Source organism: Ceratotherium simum, chromosome 33, assembly GCF_057802395.1.
Source record: "Ceratotherium simum simum isolate JZ-2026a chromosome 33, ASM5780239v1, whole genome shotgun sequence".
Lineage (NCBI taxonomy): Eukaryota > Metazoa > Chordata > Mammalia > Perissodactyla > Rhinocerotidae > Ceratotherium > Ceratotherium simum.
In genome coordinates this window covers 648,892-669,708 of record NC_141932.1, presented here as the reverse complement: position 1 = coordinate 669,708, position 20,817 = coordinate 648,892, and the positions used below count along the sequence as shown (strand labels likewise).

Sequence of the window (20,817 nt, the reverse complement as noted above, 5' to 3'; positions counted from 1 at the left end):
TAAATCTGCTTCCTAGGGCTGTCTGATTCAACGCAGAGTCAGAAGTTGCAGGTCTAAATTGGAAACACTCAGAGAAGCAATATGCTTAGGGAGTAGTCTGAGGATGAAATTGGAAGAGGAGTAATCTCTACATTTTTACCAGCCCTACAGCTTCCAATCTTGGCTGAGTCAGAAAAATATAATCTTCCGTGCGCGTGTAACACATACACACACGCACGCACACCTTGCTGTGACACGTATTCGTTACTCTACAAGATGTTGTGTTCTTCTCCCTGATATAAATATCTTGGTCAAATGAAACTCACACGTGCAAATATTCATGACCCAGAAAGAAGCCTGACTATCTAATGAAGATAGCCAAGAGACAATGATCAGGTAGAACCAAGGAAGGCATATGTGACAAAGACTTTAAAACCTAAACGGGATTTGACAGGCAAAGGTGATATTGAGATCCTTCCAGGCAGGAGCTATGCGTTGTACGCAAAGTCTTAGGAGCTTGGATGACCATGACATCTCCAGGAAACTGATGTTGTATTCCTTGAGGTGGCTGACAGCATTTTCCAGGACAACCAGACCTCTGCATCTGGGAGGAACATCCTCAGGGCTACAATCATCGCTTCTGGTGGTTCAGCTCTGTATACCTGCTCAGGTCACCACTGCAGAAATTAATAAAAGGAACCTTAGCTAAATCAGAATCAGGAAGGCCTGTGGGGAAGCTCACACACCCTATCACACATCATCAATTACACCAAACAGGAAGAGACCTGCCCTTGCATCTCTGACAGGAAGTAAGAGTACTTTACTACTGAAGGAAGACTTCTCTCCCCACCCAGCAACAGCCCAGCCAATCAGAAACGCCACAGCTCAGCCAATGAGAAGTCCCTGCCACCCTGAACTGTTACTTTCCCCCAATGGACTTTCCTTTAGAACAGCCCCTCCCTAATCACCGTTTTTCTCTAAAAAGCAGCTCCCTTCCTTTGTTTTCTGGATTGCCTATGGTTTGTCATAGCGTGTACATCCTGAATTACAATTCTTTTGGCTATTCTGGAATAAACTCATTTTGAGATAAAATAACAGGTGAATTTGCTTTTTAAGTTGACACCACTCTCATCCCCTCAGAGGGTTCTTTTCCTTTTCACCTGCATTTCTGCCAAGTGGGGAGTGACTCCGTGCTTGACTCCTACCAGGGAAACTGGTATTAAAGTTTTTCTCTCTTTCTGGGGCTCCATTCTCTCTGGCACTGAAGTCACATTGGTTTCCTCTCTAGGTATGCAGGGTCTACACCTACTAGACGTAGCCCAGAGGCCTGTCATTACAAATGCCACTCCCTCCCCTAAACAAGTGTAGAGAACAGGACTTACATTGGTTCCCTTGGAGTCTCACTCCCAGAAATTTCAATTCAAGAAGACAAAAAACTTGCAGAGTCATCGTTCTCTCTTCCTGCAGCTGGGTCCCTCACGTGCCCCAGAGTTCGCCCATTTCCAAGCCTCGGTCTGTCATACTTCTCATGGGTTCTGTGAGCATTTTGGTATCCTGCTATTAAATTTTACTTCGCTAAAATTATAAAGAATTATTTTCTGTTATTTGCAACCAAAGGAAAAATGTACAGGAATAGAGAGTGGGCCAATGTCTGCCATCTCCCTTTGGGTGGGAGCACGTCTTGTTCTTGGTTGAAACTTCATTTCTAGTAGGAAGGGTATGTCACACAAATATCGCTAAAAGGATCAGAGGACTGAGCTGTACATATGCTCATCTTTTGCTTGAGGGAGGGTTAGTTCCTTAGCAAGATTTTAGGCTCATAGTGGGTAACTTCTTCTGTTTCCTATAAATAAATAATACACTCTCCATCAATCACAGCACACTGCCTCAGCAGTGGTTTGTTTTTCTCAGGGGTGGGGGGTGGGGGTGGGTGGCAGATCTGGCCCATGTGGGAACGCCTGAAATCAATGCTGATGCTTGCTGCCCCATAACTGGTTGATCGTCACTGTGACGAACCTTTACCAAAAACCCACAGGCTTGGGGCTGGCCCTGTGGCCTAGTGGTTAAGTTCGGTGTGCTCTGCTTTGGCGGCTGGGGCCAGTTCCCCGGCACGGACCTACACCACTTGTCAGTGGACCCACATATGAAATAGAGGAAGAGTGGCACAGATGTTAACTCAGGGCAAATCTTCCTCAGCAAAAAAAAAAGAAAAAAGAAAAACCTCAAGCAGCCTTTTTATTTGCTTTTAATCTCTCTCTCCTTTGTGCTTGTCTTTCTACAGTGGATGCCAACAGCTTTATATCACCAAGCCCCAAATCTGACCCAGCATTTACTTACTACTCAGGGGACAAAATCACACTGCCCCACTTCACCAAGATATATTTAGTAGAGTTACCTATGCTACCCATCTGCACTCTCTCAAGCCCATTTCTCTTGTAAACCACTACGTACTTTCTCTTTATGTAGCGGAACTGCACAAGGATTCGGAGACAGTTATATGGAGTAAGGGGGCTTACATGATCAAGACTATGCTATATATTTCTCATGTAACAATATTAAGTATCAACTTTATGAGGAGAGTGGAAACAGCTTAGTATTTTTGTTATTGGATGAAATACATCTATACAAGATGTTCAGCCGTGTTAATGGTCCATATATTGATGGTCATTGATTGATGTGTATTGATTTAGCTTTCTGAAAGTGGGGGTGGCGGAGTGATATATTCAGGTACATTAAATAACCCAGGCCATTCTGATGTCACCCCTTCCTTCCCTCTGGGATCTCCTACCTGCATCCTTCATCAAACCACCCTTGAAAAATCTTGGTCCACATATGTCTTCCTTTCAATGTCTTCTCCGTCATTGTCTTAAAGTGTAATGGACTCGAATTTCCAACTTAGACACTCACTTTCTCCCTGGAATGTGCCTCTTTCACCTTTGCTTCAACCTCCAACATTTGCAGGGAAGAGCTCCACACTGGTTGTCTCCATTCTCCTACAGCTTTTTACCACCCGAAGTCTAAAGACAAATTATTGACTCACTGGTTGGATTTCTGAACTGCCACATCGAATGTACTGTTTAGCCCATATATGAGCTTCTCCTGAGCAACTGAGAGTTGATGCCCTGGCCAGTTCCCAGACCTAGCCCCCATATGTACCTAGAACTTATTGATTGAAGGAGGTGTCAGGTCATCAGGAGGAATGAGTGTGCAGGACAATAGCAAGTATGCACAGTTGAGCTTCTCCCAGCCCTCCCTGAAAGGGACCTACAGACATTGATTTGGGTACCAGGGAAAGAATAAAGCTCATGCCTTTGGAGAGTTGTCGAATATAGAGCCCTAATCACTGCTGATACCCAGAGACCTAACATGCCGTCATCCCTCCTGTCAGAGGCACATGGGGGTCAGCTAAGAAATCCACGCTTGGCTGGCTCCAGTCCACCTCCCTCAGGACCAACCCACCTAATGGTCATTTCTCTAGTTGCCAAATGTATAAATGGAATGGACTCATTAAACAGTTGTCAGAAATCTCACATCGATTCCTTAACCTGTAGAGTAAAACCTATTGTAGTGGGAAAGACCAAATTGAATCCCCGGCCAGCATAGTAAGTCAAAGCTAATATTATATTCGTAGGGAAGGAAAAAAATCTTTTTCTTCTACCATCTTAGCTTATCCAGCTGAGGCCCTGTAAATTGGATGACAAAAGACAGATTAACCAGAGAAAAACAATTGAGAGTTGATTAGCATGTGCATCAGGCATACGCATACACGTGGCAGTACCCGGAGATGAGTAACTCAAAGGGGTGGTTAGAACTTGGGATCTTTGCACCTAATTTATTGGGGGAAAGGGAGGGGGAGAAAGATCATTTACGGAAAAGCAAATGAGTTTTTGGTAAGATAAATGGGCCCTTAGTTGAATAGATGGGAGACAGGATAGTTTGTCACAACGTCTATCTGGGTGTGCTGCCGACTTCTCCTCTCTGAGAAGATTGGAGTTGCTTCTGGGGAGGGCATTAATGACAATTGAGTTCTTTCCAGAGGCTCTGCTTTCAGGCAGATAAAGGATTTCAGGAAATCGAGTGCTTTCAGCACAAAATAATTCTTATGCCAAAGTGGCATATTTTGGGGCGTCATAGTCTGATCCACTTCACATCCGAGAGGGAAAGGCAGGATGAGGAGTGGTCCCCACGTGGGGCAGCCTGGCAGTGGGAGTCAGGGGAAGGGTCTTCCTATGGCAGATGACATGTTAAGAGACCAAGAATTTTCACGTGTAGTCTGTACACGTATGAAGAGTGCTTTTATTGAGACTAGAGGCAGGAAAAATTTCAATGCTTAAGTTTTGGCTCACATAAATCTACACAGTGTAGGACCATAAGCTATAAATAAAGTAATAGCTAGGAAAATATTTGTCTGCTTCCAAATTTTTGAAGTAGGTAAGTCCATTTACTGCATAGTGTTTTCTTTCCTGAGTGTTAATGACAAGACCAAAGAGAAGGAAATTGCTCCTGAGAGTCTCGTCTGCATCAGCTCTCAGGAGGGGCATCTATGAGATGAAGGACTGCATGTGGCCTGGGTGGTTATTCAGTACCAGCCCTGAAAAAGATCTGTGCAAAGTACTCATGCTCCACGCCCCATCTGCCTTCTTCAGTGAACTAACACTGGTCTCTTTTTTTCTCACAGCATCCTCTTTCTGCGGGGATATGACATCCTAGAAATGCTTGTTTCAAGGCCTGGGCTGACAGAAATCATGGATTTCCCATGAAAAAGAAGCCACGTCTTGGGGCCGGCCCCGTGGCTTAGCGGTTGGGTGAGCGCGCTCCACTGCTGGCGGCCCAGGTTTGGATCCCGGGTGCTCAGCGACGCACCGCTTCTCCGACCATGCTGGGGCCGCGTCCCACATACAGCGACTAGAAGGATGTGCAACTATGACATACAGCTGTCTACTGGGCTTTGGGGGGAAAAAAAGAGAGGGAGGAGAATTGGCAATAGATGTTGGCTCAGAGCCAGTCTTCCTCAGCAAAAAGAAGAGGATTAGCATGGATGTTAGCTCAGGGCTGATGTTCCTCACACACAAAAAAAGAAGCCACATCTGATTTTTTTAGGAATCCAACTTCTTTTTGGATTAAAGCATCATTTAGTGTATTTAATAAAAAATAAACGAGCAAATATTCATGTTCACGATAAATGGAAAAGTCCTATCTTCTTCATGCTGGAAGTCTTGTCTTTTTCCTGCTACTTCTAGGTGCAAGAAATGAGAAAGAAGAAATGAGAAATGAATAGATGAGAGAAATATATTCATGAGGTGCAACATGTGGGGTGAGAGGGAGTGAGTGCAAAGTGACCAAGAACTTGCTGCTACGTTGAACTGGTTGGACCTGCTAGAGAAGTGGTCGAATCAGTGGACATGTATTTATCTATGGCTTCATAGATTAACTATGTGTTTAACTAGGCTAAGGTATATTTCCTTTTTTTGTGTGTGTGAGGAAGATTGGTCCTGAGTAATATCTGTTGCCAATCTTCCTCTTTTTGCTGAGGAAGATTCTCCCTGAGCTAACATCTGTGCCCATCTCCCCCTCCTGTTTTTTTTTTTTTTGTATATGGGACGCCGCCACAACATGGCTTGATGAGCAGTGCGTAGGTCCATACCCAGGATCCAAACCTGCGAATCCTGGGCCGCCAAAGCAGATTGTGTGAACTTACCCACTGTTCCTGCCCCATATTTCTTCACTGAATGCTTGTTGCTAATTATTCAGGTACAAACTGTGATATAAAATTGTATTAGGACTGCTGTGAGCAAGTGTTAGGACCTTGGTGTGTTCGTTGGAATTCATCTGAAACCACGGGGAAGGAAGATGCACTCCATTTTTCCAACTGGAAAGTCTCTGAGAATTGAGGTAACAGGAAGCATAAGCCCACTTCACAGATTTTGCACAAATAGAAGTGCAGCATTATTTACAGAACACGTGAGTCGATGTAGAAATGGGACAGATCCATCACAAAATGGTAGGGCTGTGGACCTCCGTGACCATTCACGCCTCGTAATGATGGTGCACAACTAAACACAAGCTGGTACAGTTGCAGAAACGCAGTTCAGCTCCAGGCATTATCCACATCTTGCTTACATAAATCCACAAGTGCTGACATAAATTCCCTAGGTCTTTAAGAAAAATTGAAATCCTTTATGAAGATCATGATAAGCTGTAATTGACTAGATGAAATCATCAGATAATTGAAAAGAAAGAACTCATACTATGCCCGTAAACTTTGAAACTAAAAAAAAAAAAAGGAAATGAAGCTCCTTAGAACTCGTGACTTTAGCTGAGACAACACACAAAGAAAATAAAAAATAAAATATATGACTTTTTATCATGTTTTTAAATGTATTTGACAAAAGCTGAAAATTAAAAATTGGAAAAGAATTCTCTTTGAAGATTATCGTACTAAAATATTTAAAATTAGAAAGTAGTAATATGCAAGTTTAATAGAATTACGTCAATCTATATGAATTGAATATTTGCTGAAATAGTTATAATCAGCAAAGCTAATGAATGAACCCCTTCGTTAGCCAATCATCCTGGGACAAAATTCAGCAAGTACAGTGCCCTCTGTTAGAGCAGGCTGGCACCCTTCCTCGTTCATTTCCTGTCCCTCGCCCATGGCTCTCTGAGCTAAAAACACTGGGTTTCTGTCCATTCCCTGTCGGCTGCACATTATTTCCAACACAAGGTCATTCCACTTGATTCCCCTCTGCCAGACAGAGCTTAAGCCAGCTGTCTTTGAAATAGAAATAAAAATATATCAATAACCTGCCTAAGAACCTAATAATAATGACTCTTCCCTTGAATCCATAAATTTAGCAATTTCTCCTCATTATTTCATCTGAAAAGTCTGAACTTTTATGCTTAAAAACATAGCACAAGATAAATAATTCTTTGTAGGATTATGTAAATAATTTTCCACTGCACTCTCAGTTTTGAGATGGCAGAGACATGACTGTTCTTGTTCACATAGGATTAAAATTCCTACCATACATGGCACTGAAGAGTCACCTACATATTAACAAATGATGAAAATAATAACTGATTCTCTGCCAAGTTCAGAAGACTTGAAGTTGTTTAACTAGGTTAGAAAAAAATGTTTTCTTTGTCCAGCAGGTGAGGCTAAACCGAGAGACACGAGTGTCGCTGCTGATGAGCACGAAGGGGCTGAAGGCTGGGAAACATGCAGCCATGAGCACAGAGGTGTCCATCAGCCACTGACTTGGATTCACAATTAAAGTAAAACAAAGAGTCAAAATGGAGGAGACTGAGTAAAAGGAGACAAAGGCGCTCACCAGGACCAGGATGGCGTGTGTGGCTCTGGCCTCGTGGGAGGGTCTGGGGGAAAGGCTGTGGCTGTGAATGTGGTGGACTTGCTGCTTGTGCCTGTGCAGGACAAGGACCATGGAGCCACTTGCCCAGACCTTGAGACCCAAAAATATCATATCAACGAAAACATATGTGATTGTAAATACTGAAACAATTGAACTGTCCTGTATGGTCAGAGAGCAGTATCCAAATCTTTTCAAACTTATGTTTTTCCTCCTCACTTGTCCAGTCACTCTCATAGGAATGTAGGTATTTGCTAAGAGATGCAGAATCCAGCAGAGAAAACAGCAGAAGCCAATGCACTTTGGGGATCGAATTCTGGGCTCCATCCACCTAGAGAAACTGGAGTTAAGCTTAATGGCTTGGAAACTACTGAGGAGGGAGGTTGTGCTGAGGGAAACCCCCCTGCCCACTCTGTGTAAATAGAAGACAAATTTACACCCAGCATCATGGAGAAAAAATTTCAACCCAAAAGCCGCCACTGTCTGAAGGATCCCTTTAGAGAAAAGAACCAAGTTGTTAGCTAAGACCAGCTGGTTGATAATCAGGTCTGTGAGTCTCAACTTGTGTTCAGCGAGCCAAGTGAAGCAAAAGAGGAAGGAGTTTCCCAGGATTCCGACTCCTGTCTGAGTGAGGAAGATCATCCCCATTTCCAAGTTGGCAGAGCCCATCACATCAGTATCTAGGAGACATTGATTTTAATTATAGTCAATGGAATTCAGAAACAAACTAAAGTTATGTGTTACTTTTGTTTACCTCAGCAAATTCAATGATAACATAAAATAAATTTTCCTACTTTAAATCGACATTAAAAAATGTGTTCTTCATGCACTGGCTACTTACTGAAAGCAAAATTTATAATAGTACAAAAAAACACAGAAATGACTCAGATATGACCATCTATACAATAAATTATACTCTGCAACTGTAAAAAGGAAGGAGAAATATGTCTGTATTCTCTAGAACATATCATTAAATGAGAAAAATTAAGGTAAAAAACAGTGTGTAAATATGCCAAAATATTTTTAATGAAGTGAATCAAAAAAATATATATAATTGGTTATACAGAGTAGATAGATGAAAGACATAGAGTAGAGATGTAAGGAAGACTTTTCTGAATCAAACTTGTTTTATATATTTTAAATATTTTACATAATTATAAAACAAAATGATTTGAAATTGAAAATTGAAGGAAAAGCTCCATAAAAATCAGAAACAGAATGAAGAAAAAAATGAATGTAATTGAGCATTAAGTTAGCACCCTATAAATATTTACAGAGTACAAGATCCTTTCTCTTTTTTTCCAGTTTTATTGAGATGTAATTGGCATATAACATTGTGTAAGTTTAAGGTGTATAACACGATGATTTGATACACACATATATTGCAAAATGATGACCACAATAAGGTTAGTTCACACGCTCATCTCCTCACATAATTACTTTCGTGTGTGTGGTGAGAACATTTAAGATTTACTCTCTTAGCAACTTTCAGGTATATAATGCAGTACTGTGAACTCTAGTAACTACAGTCATCTATGATACATTAGATCCCCAGAACCTGCCCTTGTGCAGCCTTCCCAACGTGGCAGCCCCCCAGTATTCAGAGCGTTTGCCTGGTGATTGACTTCCCTCAGAACGACTTCCTTGAGAGGGGCCTTCAGAGAGTGATGCTCCGAGAGAACCAGATGGAAGCTTCAGGGTCTTAAATGACCTACCTTCAGAAGTCATGTGGCTTCACTTCCCCGTGTCTACTGGCTGAAAGAGTCACAAGCCCACCCATATTAAAGAGGGTATAAACCCCATCACTAGTGGGAACTATATCAATGAATTGTGAGACTATACTTAAAAAAACACAAAAAGCCACAGGAATAAACATTCTAGTACTTGGATGGTGGACTCTAAAAAATCTTCCTCAATTAATATACATTAGTTGTCAATAAAGCTGTTAAAATGAAGTAACTGGGGATTCTTGGATGATTGCTGAGTCGATCTGGAGCTGGGCTACAACGCTGAGGGCCAAAATATTTCCTGAAATACGTTTCTACACAGTTAACTCAAAAATAAAAAATAATTATTAGATGTAATGATGAGAAATAAGAAGATTTAATTTTCAAAATTGAGAGCTGAAATGACTGCACACTTGAGAAACTGTAGAATTAAATGAATGCTACCAGAATAAATAACAAGAGTTCAGAACACACACATGCAAGACAACAAGCAGAACCAACAGATTTCCTGTACATAGGGAACATTTTACTTGAAAATTTAAAAGATATCATCCTACTATGAAGATAATCTAAGTTATGCAAAATGACACTAAAGTGGCAGAAGAAATTTGAGAAGAAAACTAAAACCTTATTAAAATCACAAAACAAATTCTAAATAAGAAAGAGATAATTCATGTTACTATATAGCATGACTAAATCTTATAATTCCAAAAAAAGGGAGCACACATAATTTAGAAGGTAATTCACAGCAAATTCTGTTTTTAAAATCTCTTGCTTATTACAAAGAATAGAATTAAAAAGAAAAGTAATACTTTAAACATGTCACGCAATAGAAAACACACATGAGCTACAGATGATTGCTGGCCTAGGAAAAGGCCAAGTAAGACCGTTCCCAAGAGAGAATCTAGAAAAATGTCATTTTGTATTATTTATATAAGTACATTTAAAATCTTATATCATTAAGGTCAATCTTAAAGATATTAAAAGTCATAGAAAATTATGTTATGAATAAGATAGCATTAAAGTATTAGAATTATTAAGAAGTTTAAAAGATTAAAAACATACCTAAATTTCTTTGTCACACACAGAGTGGTACAGATACGTACAGAATTTAAGCAAAACCAAGGACAGACCTCTAGATCGTAATAAAAGAACATTCAGGGGCTGGCTCAGTGGCACAGCGGTTAAGTGCACACGCTCCGCTGCAGCGGCCTGGGGTTCACAGGCTCGGATCCCGGGTGTGCACCAACGCACCACTTGTCAAGCGATGCTGTGGCAGCGTCCCATATAAAGTAGAGGAAGATGGGCACGGATATTAGCCAAGGGCCAGTCTTCCTCAGCAAAAAGAAGAGGATTGGCATTGGGTGTTAGCTCAGGACTGATTTTTCTCACACACACACACACAAAACAACAGAACATTCAACCCTGAGTTTTGCAGATGATTAGTAAGCACAGCTCCAAACAGATTCTATAAATATTTGTGAAAGATGTGAGGTTATATATAAGACAATTACAGTAGCATTAAAATGATTGAAAAAGTCACCCAGTGAAAACATTTTAAGCAAAAAAATTAGACTATAAAATAATTTTAGTAGTCATATAAATTAGTTTGATAAGAGTCCAAAAATAAAAAAGGCTGGCAAATATATTACCAGACAATTCTTGGAAGAAAAGAAGCAGAAAGTTCTATATTTTTTAAAAATATAATCAAGAAATTTTTTTTTTTTTTTTTTTTTGTGAGGCAGATCAGCCCTGAGCTAACATCCATGCTAATCCTCCTCTTTTTGTTGAGGAAGACCAGCTCTGGGCCAGCATCTATTGCCAATCTTCCTCCTTTCCCCCCACCCCAAAGCCCCAGTAGATAGTTGTATGTCATAGCTGCACATCCTTCTAGTCGCTGTTTTTTTTTTTTTTAATTTTATTTATTTATTTTTTCCCTCAAAGCCCCAGTAGATAGTTGTATGTCATAGCTGCACATCCTTCTAGTTGCTGTATGTGGGACGCAGCCTCAGCATGGCCGGAGAAGCGGTGCGTCGGTGTGCACCCGGGATCCAAACCCTGGCCGCCAGTAGCAGAGCTCGAGCACTTAACCGCTAAGCCATGGGGCCAGCCCTGATCAAGAAAATTTAATTTAATTCTTCCCAAATAACATATATTCATATTCACTTGCCAAAATTTTATTATTGTTTCAAAGCCTCCAAATTCACTGTAAATCTGCTGATTGGGAATTTGCTTTATCTTTTATGTCTGTTTTAAACCACAATGAATTGAATATTACTAACCATTTGTTTTTTGTAAACGTGCATGAAAATTTTTTAAAATTTTGCAAACCATTCTAAGTGCAGGATACTGATAGATTTACATAATATTGTTCCCTCTCTTATCAGTTTTTATCACACACATTTAGTTCACAGCACTCAAACTTCTGAAGTTTTTCAGGACATTAAAATTATTCTTTTTTTTTTTTTTTTTTAAAGATTTTATTTATTCATTTTTTTCCCCCCAAAGCCACAGTAGATAGTTGTATGTCATAGGTTCACATCCTTCTAGTTGCTGTACGTGGGACTCGGCCTCGCGTTGTACGGAGAAGTGGTGCCTCGGGGCGCGCCCGGGATCCGAACCCGGGCCGCCAGCATCAGAGCGCGTGCACTTAACCGCTAAGCCACAGAGCCGGCCCTAAAATTATTCTTGAAACAAATTTTGATGCCTATTTTCAGTTGCTTTAATTATGCTAAATAAATTCTGCAATTAAAATGAAGTGTACAAGTGGCATTAAAGTTTTGAGGAAGAAAGCAACCAATTAATGTAAATATTGATTCTATGATGATCCTGGTCATCACACAAGTCACCAGGGAACAGCATGCTGGGGACAGGCAGAGCAAAAGTCAGGCAAACCACCTTCTGTGGCCGTCAGTCAGCACGTTTCCAAGAAGGAATAGAGAGAATGGACTACCTCGGCCACACAGTCAAGTTGAGCTGGGTTAGGAAGGGTTTTTCCGTCCATTTGTAAATAAATCCAATAGTTCTGGTATCACCCACAGCAGTGGACACCCATGCTTACTCCCTGTGCTATAGGTGTATGTGGGGGGGGGGAGAATACAATAATGAGTCAGACTAGAACGTTCTTTTTAACTTTATACTCAAGTGTGAAAATTATCATTTTTCTAACACCAAATAAAATTAAAGGACTAATAGAAAATCCTTTGAAAAATAAAATTATTTCATAGCAGCATTTAATGAATAAAGCAAAATAAGAGAAAGAAGAAAGAATGAGCACGAGAAATCAGTTGAAACCAAACTCTTGAAATAAAGGCAAAGAGCAAACTGGTTGGTCAATTGACTCATCGTGGGAATTAAGTTTGTGTGAAGCGTGGGGCCAGCACGGGAGCCTGTGAAACCAATCCTGGCACAGACATCCATCACGCCTGCCCTTTAGGAATCAGACTCACTAGGGAAGGAATTTAGCACAGTGGCTTCATGGAGAAACATTTAGGGTCTAAATTAAGTAAAGTAAATCTCAGAGACCGGGGTATAAATATGCCCACAAGCAGCGTGTCTGGTCATCTTATTAGTTGCTGGGCAGGTGGGTGAATGATCTCAAATAAAAATCAAATTATGGGAGATGGACCCTAGACCAGAGAGCCACATTAACAAGAGAATTAGGATTTCCAAGCACTTTAAAACTATTTCATATCAGTGTAAGTTTTATATCTCAAGCCTGATAATGGGTCTGTCGAATCCTGCCCACTAAGACCCACAATCTTGCAGCACGTTTTTCTAAACTGAGTCTTTCATTTCTCTACAGGTGGCAGTGGGAGGAGGTAAGGAGAGTTTTAACCTCTGTCACCGATTATAGAAAATTCTGGAGGCATAATATTCCAGTCTTGATAATACAACCTGCTCCTAGAGTCCAGAAAAATTGAAAGCATATGCCAGCAGTCGCCACTTCAACACCAAGAGGGCTACAGATAGGATGCCAAATACGTCTCATGGCCCTGCTTACACATGAAGAGGGAATCTGTTAAGTGAAGGGTGTGAGCTCAGTACTTTTATCGGGGATAAGGGTATCTCAGACAGAGCTGTGACAAAGGATGGAGTCAAGACATCAGGCAGGTAAATGTGGGTGATGCTATGTCTCTGGGTCCCTCAGAAAACGTTCCCCCTTCTCCTATCTACCTGCATTTGTGTTCCAACCTCAGCAAGCAGAACTGTTTTTCCACCTAAGACGTCTTGCTGGAGTTTATGACATATATTCTTCCCATCTAAGAATCTTAAATTTATCTGAAAGAAGGGCTGGTTACCTGATGGGCATTTGCTGTCAGGACTGTGAGTTGAGAGGCGCCATCCACACAGGTGTGGAGAGTGGGCATCTGAGCCTGAGATAAAGGTTTGGGTTCCATGATCTCAGCTCATTGCTGGGAAGTGATTATCATATCACCCATGGGTGCACTGACAGCATCTGCACGGGGACTGGCGATTATCCCTGGAAAACAGTTGTGAAATGTCTAATTACTGAAACTTGGTAAAAGTGAATAACAAATTTATCCAACAGGAGTGGCAGAAATAGCTGAGGAGAGCTTACCTGTGACACAAACAGGAAAATAAGAGCTCAGGGCAGGTGAGCCGAGGAATTGAAATCTAATCAGTGAGAAGGAAGCCGAGCACGTGGCTCAGATGGGATTGGGGTGAGAGATGCGTCAGTCCAAACCAGGCTTTCTTTACATTTCTTCAAACGTGAATAATAACAAATTTGAGGCTAGAGGTAGATTGGAGATTTAGAAAGAGCTTCCAGAGTGAGGCAGATCAGCAGGAGGGCTGTGATGTGAAATGTATTCACTGCTTGTATCTATCGAACGTTCACTGAGAGCCAGCAGCCTTTCCTGGTTTCAGTGAGATCGAAGGGAAAGAACACACCAGGAGTTCTGCTTTCAGGGAGCTCACACTCTCAGGTAGGGAGACAGACAACAGACAATAATGAGGAGTAAGTTAATTATATGTAGGTTATAAGGTGATAAGTACTATGGGGAATTAAAAAATTATAAAAAATAAAATAAATTATAGGCTATCAGTGACATGGAGTTCCGAGGGTAGGGATATTTATTAGTCAGGGTTCTCCAGAGAAACAGAACCAAGAGGATATCTATATCTAGGTATAGACAAAGACACAGACATAGAGACACAGAAAAACATTGGGTCCTGCTTCCAAGTGCTATTGGTTCAAAAGTACAGGATGGGGCCTTCAATTTGGAATACTTACTGTGTTGGCCATGACGTTTATGGCATACTAGGCTAAAGAGCCACCGTTGCTCTAGGGTGAGGTATAAATACCATCTGTAGACAGGGGAAGGTGAAGGTCCAGACAGAGCATTGTCAAGATGGTCATTTCAAAATCCACAAACCAACTTTAAGAACAGAATGCAGACGATCATTCAGGGACAGAAAATGTTTCCAAGAGATCTATAATGCAGGGTGCAAAGACAGATTCTGAGTTCTGGAGAGAGTTTGTCCCAACCCCAATGACCAGATTCCCCCATTCTCCAACATCACATTCCTAATGAATCTTTTGGAGCACAGTCCAAGCATTCCTACTCCTCCTGAGAGAATTCTATGGCTACATCCTTGAATGTAATCCACTCAGAAAGTGGCAGAAACATCCCACCAAATGGCCATGGGGAGGGTTCCTCGTTTGGGTGCAGGGTAAGGGATGGAGAGGAGTGTGCAGGCTTGTGGTGGTAGTGATCGGGTTCTGACTGATTGATTGTATTCCTAATTTTGACCTTTACTCTGATGGAAAAAGAACATGAGAGACAGTCCACCATTGGAAATTTTGCAGTTTTGTGTGTGAGACATTGGCTATACAAATAAAAAATTAACACAGAACTGTATATAATCAAACGCTAAATATTATGCCAAAGAGTGCTGAAAAATTTCTCAGACAGGAGTGATCCGAGGAAACTAGAACACCATAGAATGAGATGACAAAGAATTGATGTGAGCTTTAAAGAACTGGCAAGACAATTAATGTGGAAGAAGAGGAGGATTATGATAGAGGCAACAAATAAAATTTATTAAACATCTACTCTATGGTAGACTCTATATGTTTTTAAAGAATTAATTTATATAACTTACAAACTAAGAGATAAATAATATTATTTTTTTTCCTTTTTAGAGATGAGCAAACTGGCAAAGATGACATAAGTACCCTGACTAAGGTTTAATGCAGGCAGTCTGGCTCCAAAAATGCATTTGGCAATTTAGATGAAACAAACATCATGAAGAACACTACTCACAGAACTGACACAGGAAGATAGAGAGCATCTGAATAGTCCCAGTCCTATTAAAGAAAATTGAATGTGCAATTAAAAACCTTACAAAGAGGACAATATTCTCTCTTTGGGTTTGTTAAGGAAGGAAAATTGGCATGATTTTGCAATTTTACAAATGCAGGATTTTCACATTCTTTAGGGGAGCAATCACTAGTAAAAGCATTAAAGATATTCAAACATTTTGACAATTTCACTTTTAGGAATTTTTTCTAAGGAAATAGTTAAGGATGTGCACAAAGATTAGTTAGGTGTGGCCATTCAAAAACTGTTATAACAAAAATCTGGAAAGAAACTAAAATGTCAAAAACAAGAAGGTTTGCAAAAATTATTGTAAATCTATAAAATAGAATCTCATTCAACCTTTAAAATGACAATTTTTTTGTAGATAAATTTTTGTTGATAAATATTTGACATGAAGATACATACATTAACATCATAATATTAAGTTACAAAACAACACTTCTTATCTCATTTGGATAAAAAAGTGTTATTAAATATGTCATCTCTATAGGCATACAACGTACACATAATAAACAGAGAAAATGCCTTGCAGTATCTTTGGTAATTCTCAATGGTAGGATTATGAGGGTTCCTTTATTTATTTGGTTATCTGTATTTTTTTAGTTTTTCTATAATGAATATGGAATTTGATTATGAAAAAACAGGGGAATTTATTTTTAATTAAAACCAAACCCATAATGAGATAACACTACACCTCCACCACAAAGGCAAAACAATGAAAGGACTGACAGTACCAAGTGTTGATGAGGATGTGGAGCAACTGGAACTCTGTTACATTACTGTGGAAGTGTGCACTGGTAAAAACCACATCAGAAAACTATTTAGGGGCCGGCCTGGTGGTGCAAGCAGTTAAGTGCATGCGCTCTGCTTCTGCAGCCTGGGGTTCTCGGGTTCAGATCCCGGGCAGGCACCAATGCCCTGCTTGTCAAGCCATGCTGTGGTGGCATCCCATATAAAGTAGAGGAAGATGGGCACAGATGTTAGCTCAGGGCCAATCTTCCTCAGCTAAAAAAGAGGAGGATTGGCATGGGATGTTAGCTCAGGGCTGATCTTCCTCGCAAAAAAAAAAAAAAGAAAACTGTTTAAAGGAACCATACATAGACCCATGACCCAGCAATTCCCCTCCTGGGAATATAAAGAACAGAAATGAGTGCAGATGCCCCCCAAAAGACACCTGCAAGAATGTTTTTACAGCAGCATAAGGCAAGAAAATCTGAAACTAGAAGCGACTCCCAAATATACCAACAGTAGAAATGGAAACTAAATTGTGTTCTATTCAAACAATGGAATTTTATGAAGCAATAATAAAGAAGGAACTACTACTGCTACACTCAACAACATGGATGAATCACAAAGATATAATGTTTACCAAAAGAGGCCAGATACAAAAGGATATATACTGTATGACTTCATGTGTATGAAGTTCTAGAACAGCAAAATGATCTTATGATGGTAGAAGTCAGAAAATTGGTTGCTGGCTGGGGGATGTTGACTAGGAGGTGGCAAAAGGGAGCCTTCTGGGTGCTAGACGTGTGCTATATATTGATCTGGGTGATGGATGCACAAAAAATTCATGAGACTAGTGCACTCTACTTTATGCAAGTTATACCTCTAGAAAAAAGTAAATGAAAAGTAAGGGTCTTGTATTGTATTTGAGTTGTACAAACAACTCAAAAAATGGGCAAAGGATTTGAATACATCTTTAAAGATATAAAAATGGCCAATAAGCACATGAAAGATGCTCAACATCATTAGTCATCAGGGAAATGTAAATCAAAACCATAATGAGATACCACTTCACATCCACTAAGATGGCTATAATCAAAAGACAGATAATAACAAATGTTGGCGAGGATGTGGAGAAATTGGAACGCTGATACTTTGCTTATGGGAATGTAAAGTGGTGAAGTAACTTTGGTAAATGGTTTGGTAGTTCCCCCAAAAGTTAAACAGGGTTATGGTATGGTATCCAAGAGAATCAAAAACACGTTCACACAAAAACTTGTACACAAACGTTTGCATTATAAATTTTAAAACTTCACGTTTTCCTGCTGCCTCAATATTCCCACAAACAGGCTGTGAGCACTCTGCCCAGGTGACCAGGTGACCCAGTGTGATAAGGTCGGCCTTCCCTTGAGACGGCAATGCCTCAGCCCAAGACCGCCATGATGGAGGTGACTTTGCCTCAAAAGACATCGCCCCTGTCCAAGACTTGGCCAATGGCTGTGAATTCACCTAAAAAGTTGTCTAAGTTGGTTAGGGTTAGGGTTAGGGCTAGAGCTTGTAGACGGAGGGAACGTCACCTCGAAAACATTGCCACAGCCAAAGACCTTGCTGGTGAAGGCGACTTCACCTCAGAAGACATCCTCAAAGCCCAGTCCCTCACCTTTGGCGGTGACTTTGCCTCAGGTGACATTGCCCCAGCCAAAGACCTCGCTGATAAATGTAACTTCGCCTCTGACCACATCTGCCTAGCCTACTGTGTTGCCAGCAGAGTTGTCTTCACCTCAGAAGACATCGATGCAGCCCAATAACTTGCCAGTGGAGATGACCTGGACTCAGAAGACAGCGACCCAGCCCAAGAACTCATCAATAGAAGTGACATCTCCTCAGACGACATCAACCAAGCCCATTACCCTGCTGACGGAGGTGACTTCACCTCAGAGGATGTTGTCCAAGCCCAAGACGTCACTGACGGAGGTGACTTGGCCTCAGACAACTGCCTCTGCTCCAGACGTGGACTCTCGTTTGAATACTTACCTTTTAAATAACCCCCACACTTGGTGCTCGGTGCTAATTCCTTTGCTACCCCTGACTGATCCCAGTGAGCTGGGACGTTGTCCTCATGTATGAACATGAACCCTGGGAGTACTATTTCCCTCAGATTGTTCGTTGTTTACCCCTGGATCCTGCTCTGCTGAAACCCGCCTGTGAAATCGTGAGCTCATAACCCCGTGAACGCAGAGCAGCCATAGAGGACATTAAACCTCTGTGGGATGCAAACCACTGCATCTTAAATGCCACCCAGCAGGGAGTCCCTCCTGAAGAAAAGCGTCTTCTCTGCCATGTCTAGCCTTTAATCCCCGGATGTGCCATTCCTATGCGCCCTTCTAAAGATTTCCCATGATCTGTTCCCCCGCAACTCCGACCACAGCAGGGCCACCCACACCCCAGCATTGCTGAGGCTGGTGCCCAGGAACGTATACTCACACATATGACTCCGCAAACACTTCCTGTCTTCCTCTCACCTATATCACAACCATGCCACCCTGGCAACAGACCAAGACCCCCAACACGTATGTACAGGCTGCCTAAGTTTCAGCCATGGCCCCAGCCCTTCACAACCGCTGGGCCTGCCACCAAGGTCCCCTGGACCTGGGATCCCACCTGCACATCCTCCCTCGTGATGCTGCGCTGTACCAAGTTCTCACACGGCTTCCAAGGGAAACCCCCAAAGCCCCCATTCACTTAAATACACCAACTGCCTTCATCCTTACTCACCTGGGACGGCTGCACATTATAAGCCAGTCACCCCTACACGCTTACGGCTTGTGCCCAGGAGCCAACTGCACGTGACCAGTTCCCTACACTGGGGCCTTCACTCTCCTTAAGATAACATCCCCACGGGTGTATCACGCTCTGAATAACAGCACCTTCAGGTTCTATTGTGGCCCAAACTCATGGGCACAGCACCTCATATATTTTTCCTTGCCGACTCCTCCAAATGTTTCCCCAGTGAAAAAGTGGTTACAAAACATTGTCCCTTCTAGAACAAGCCCACGGGTGTCTGAGCCCAAATGGTCATGGATAACAATGGGCTTTCACTATTTACTAGTCAGGAAAGGAGGCGTCTGTGCCATTCAGGGCACTTCTTGCTGTACTTACCTTAATACTTCTGGACAGCTACAGGCCAGACTACAAGGTTTAGGCCAAGAGGTAAAAATCTTTCATAGCATAACCAAAACCTTCCACCAGATTCCCTTAAATCCAGAGGTGCCTAACCTTGGCTTGTACTCTTTGCTTTCCCCCGCAAAGTGGGGTACCTGATTGCGAACTGGGTTCCAAACCCTCTTCATATGCTCATAGGACTCTTCCTCGTTGTCACCTTTATCAAAACCTTGGGTGGCTAAATCAAGTCGTTCCAGTCGCAACCCAGGTGGCGAGCATTATCCATCCCAATCAGTATTGTTAATGATGTTGAGGCACTACAGGGTCAATTGTATTGTAAATTTCAAAACTTCATATTTTCCTGCTGCTTCAACATCCCCACAAACAGTCTGTGAGCACCCCACCCAGGTAACCAGGTGACCTGAGTAATAAGCCTGGCCTCGACAAAGGGGCTTCCCCTTTGCCCTCCCCTGAATGTGACCTAGCGACACTCAAATGCCCCAGTGATATCCCCGCACGCCTGTTCCTGTGTTCTCCACCCTGATCTCCATAAAAGATCTCGCTCTCTGCTCCCCACCTGGTTGGATAAGCCCACGCCTGTGGCACTCCTGCTGTGTGGAGCCGTGTGGTGTGCAGTGACTCCAACTCTCTAGAACCTGTGAGTCTAAAAAACTTTGTCTTCCTGGGCCTTTCCTGTGTCCCCTCTTGTGGCCACACCTGACTGACCATCACCTAAAAGAACATAGAAGAGTGTTCATAACATTATTTATAATAACCAAAAACTGGAAATAACCCAAATGTCCATCAACTGACGAATGGATAAACAAAATGTAGTCTATCCATATGATAGAATATTATCCATCCATAAAAAGGGGCAAAGTAATGATACAGGCTACAACACTGATGAATCATGAAAACATTATCCTAAGTGAAAGAAGCCAAAAGCAAAAGGCCACATATTATAGCATTCCATTTATATGAAATGTCCCAAATAGGCAAATCCATAGACAGAATTTAGATTATTGGTTCCCAAGGGCTGGAGGGAGGAAGGAAGAGGGAGTAGAGTAACTGCTAATGGGGTTTCTTTTTGGAGTGATGAAATGTTCTGGACTTAAATAATGGTGATCGATGCACAACTTTGTGAATACACGAAAAACCACTCTAAAAAGGTTAACGTTGTGGTATGTGAATATCTCATCAAAACTGTTTTTTTTTAATAGACTATTTTTTAGAGCAGCTTTAGGTTCACAGAAAAGAGTTCCCATACACCCCCTGCCCGCCCCCAGCCTCATCCATTATCAGCCTTCCACACCAGATATTACAATCGATGAACCTACGTTGACACTCTGTACTCAAAGTCCATAGTTTATATTAGGGCTGACTCCAGGTGTTATACATTCCACGGGTTTTGACAAATGTTATCACGACATATACCCAACCTTATAGCGTCCTACAGCATAGGTGCACTGCTCTAAAAGTCCTGTCTGCTCCACCTTGTCATCCCTCCCT

At 41.6% G+C, this 20,817-nt stretch overlaps 1 protein-coding gene across 1 annotated transcript; it reads right to left on the bottom strand.

Moving 5' to 3' along the window:
- Nucleotides 1-7,073: 7,073 nt before the first annotated feature.
- LOC101395534 (vomeronasal type-1 receptor 1-like) lies at nt 7,074-8,015 on the bottom strand. The gene has a single exon (XM_004439249.1). It carries the CDS (start codon nt 8,013-8,015, stop codon nt 7,074-7,076), a length of 942 nt encoding a protein of 313 aa, XP_004439306.1.
- Nucleotides 8,016-20,817: the final 12,802 nt, after the last annotated feature.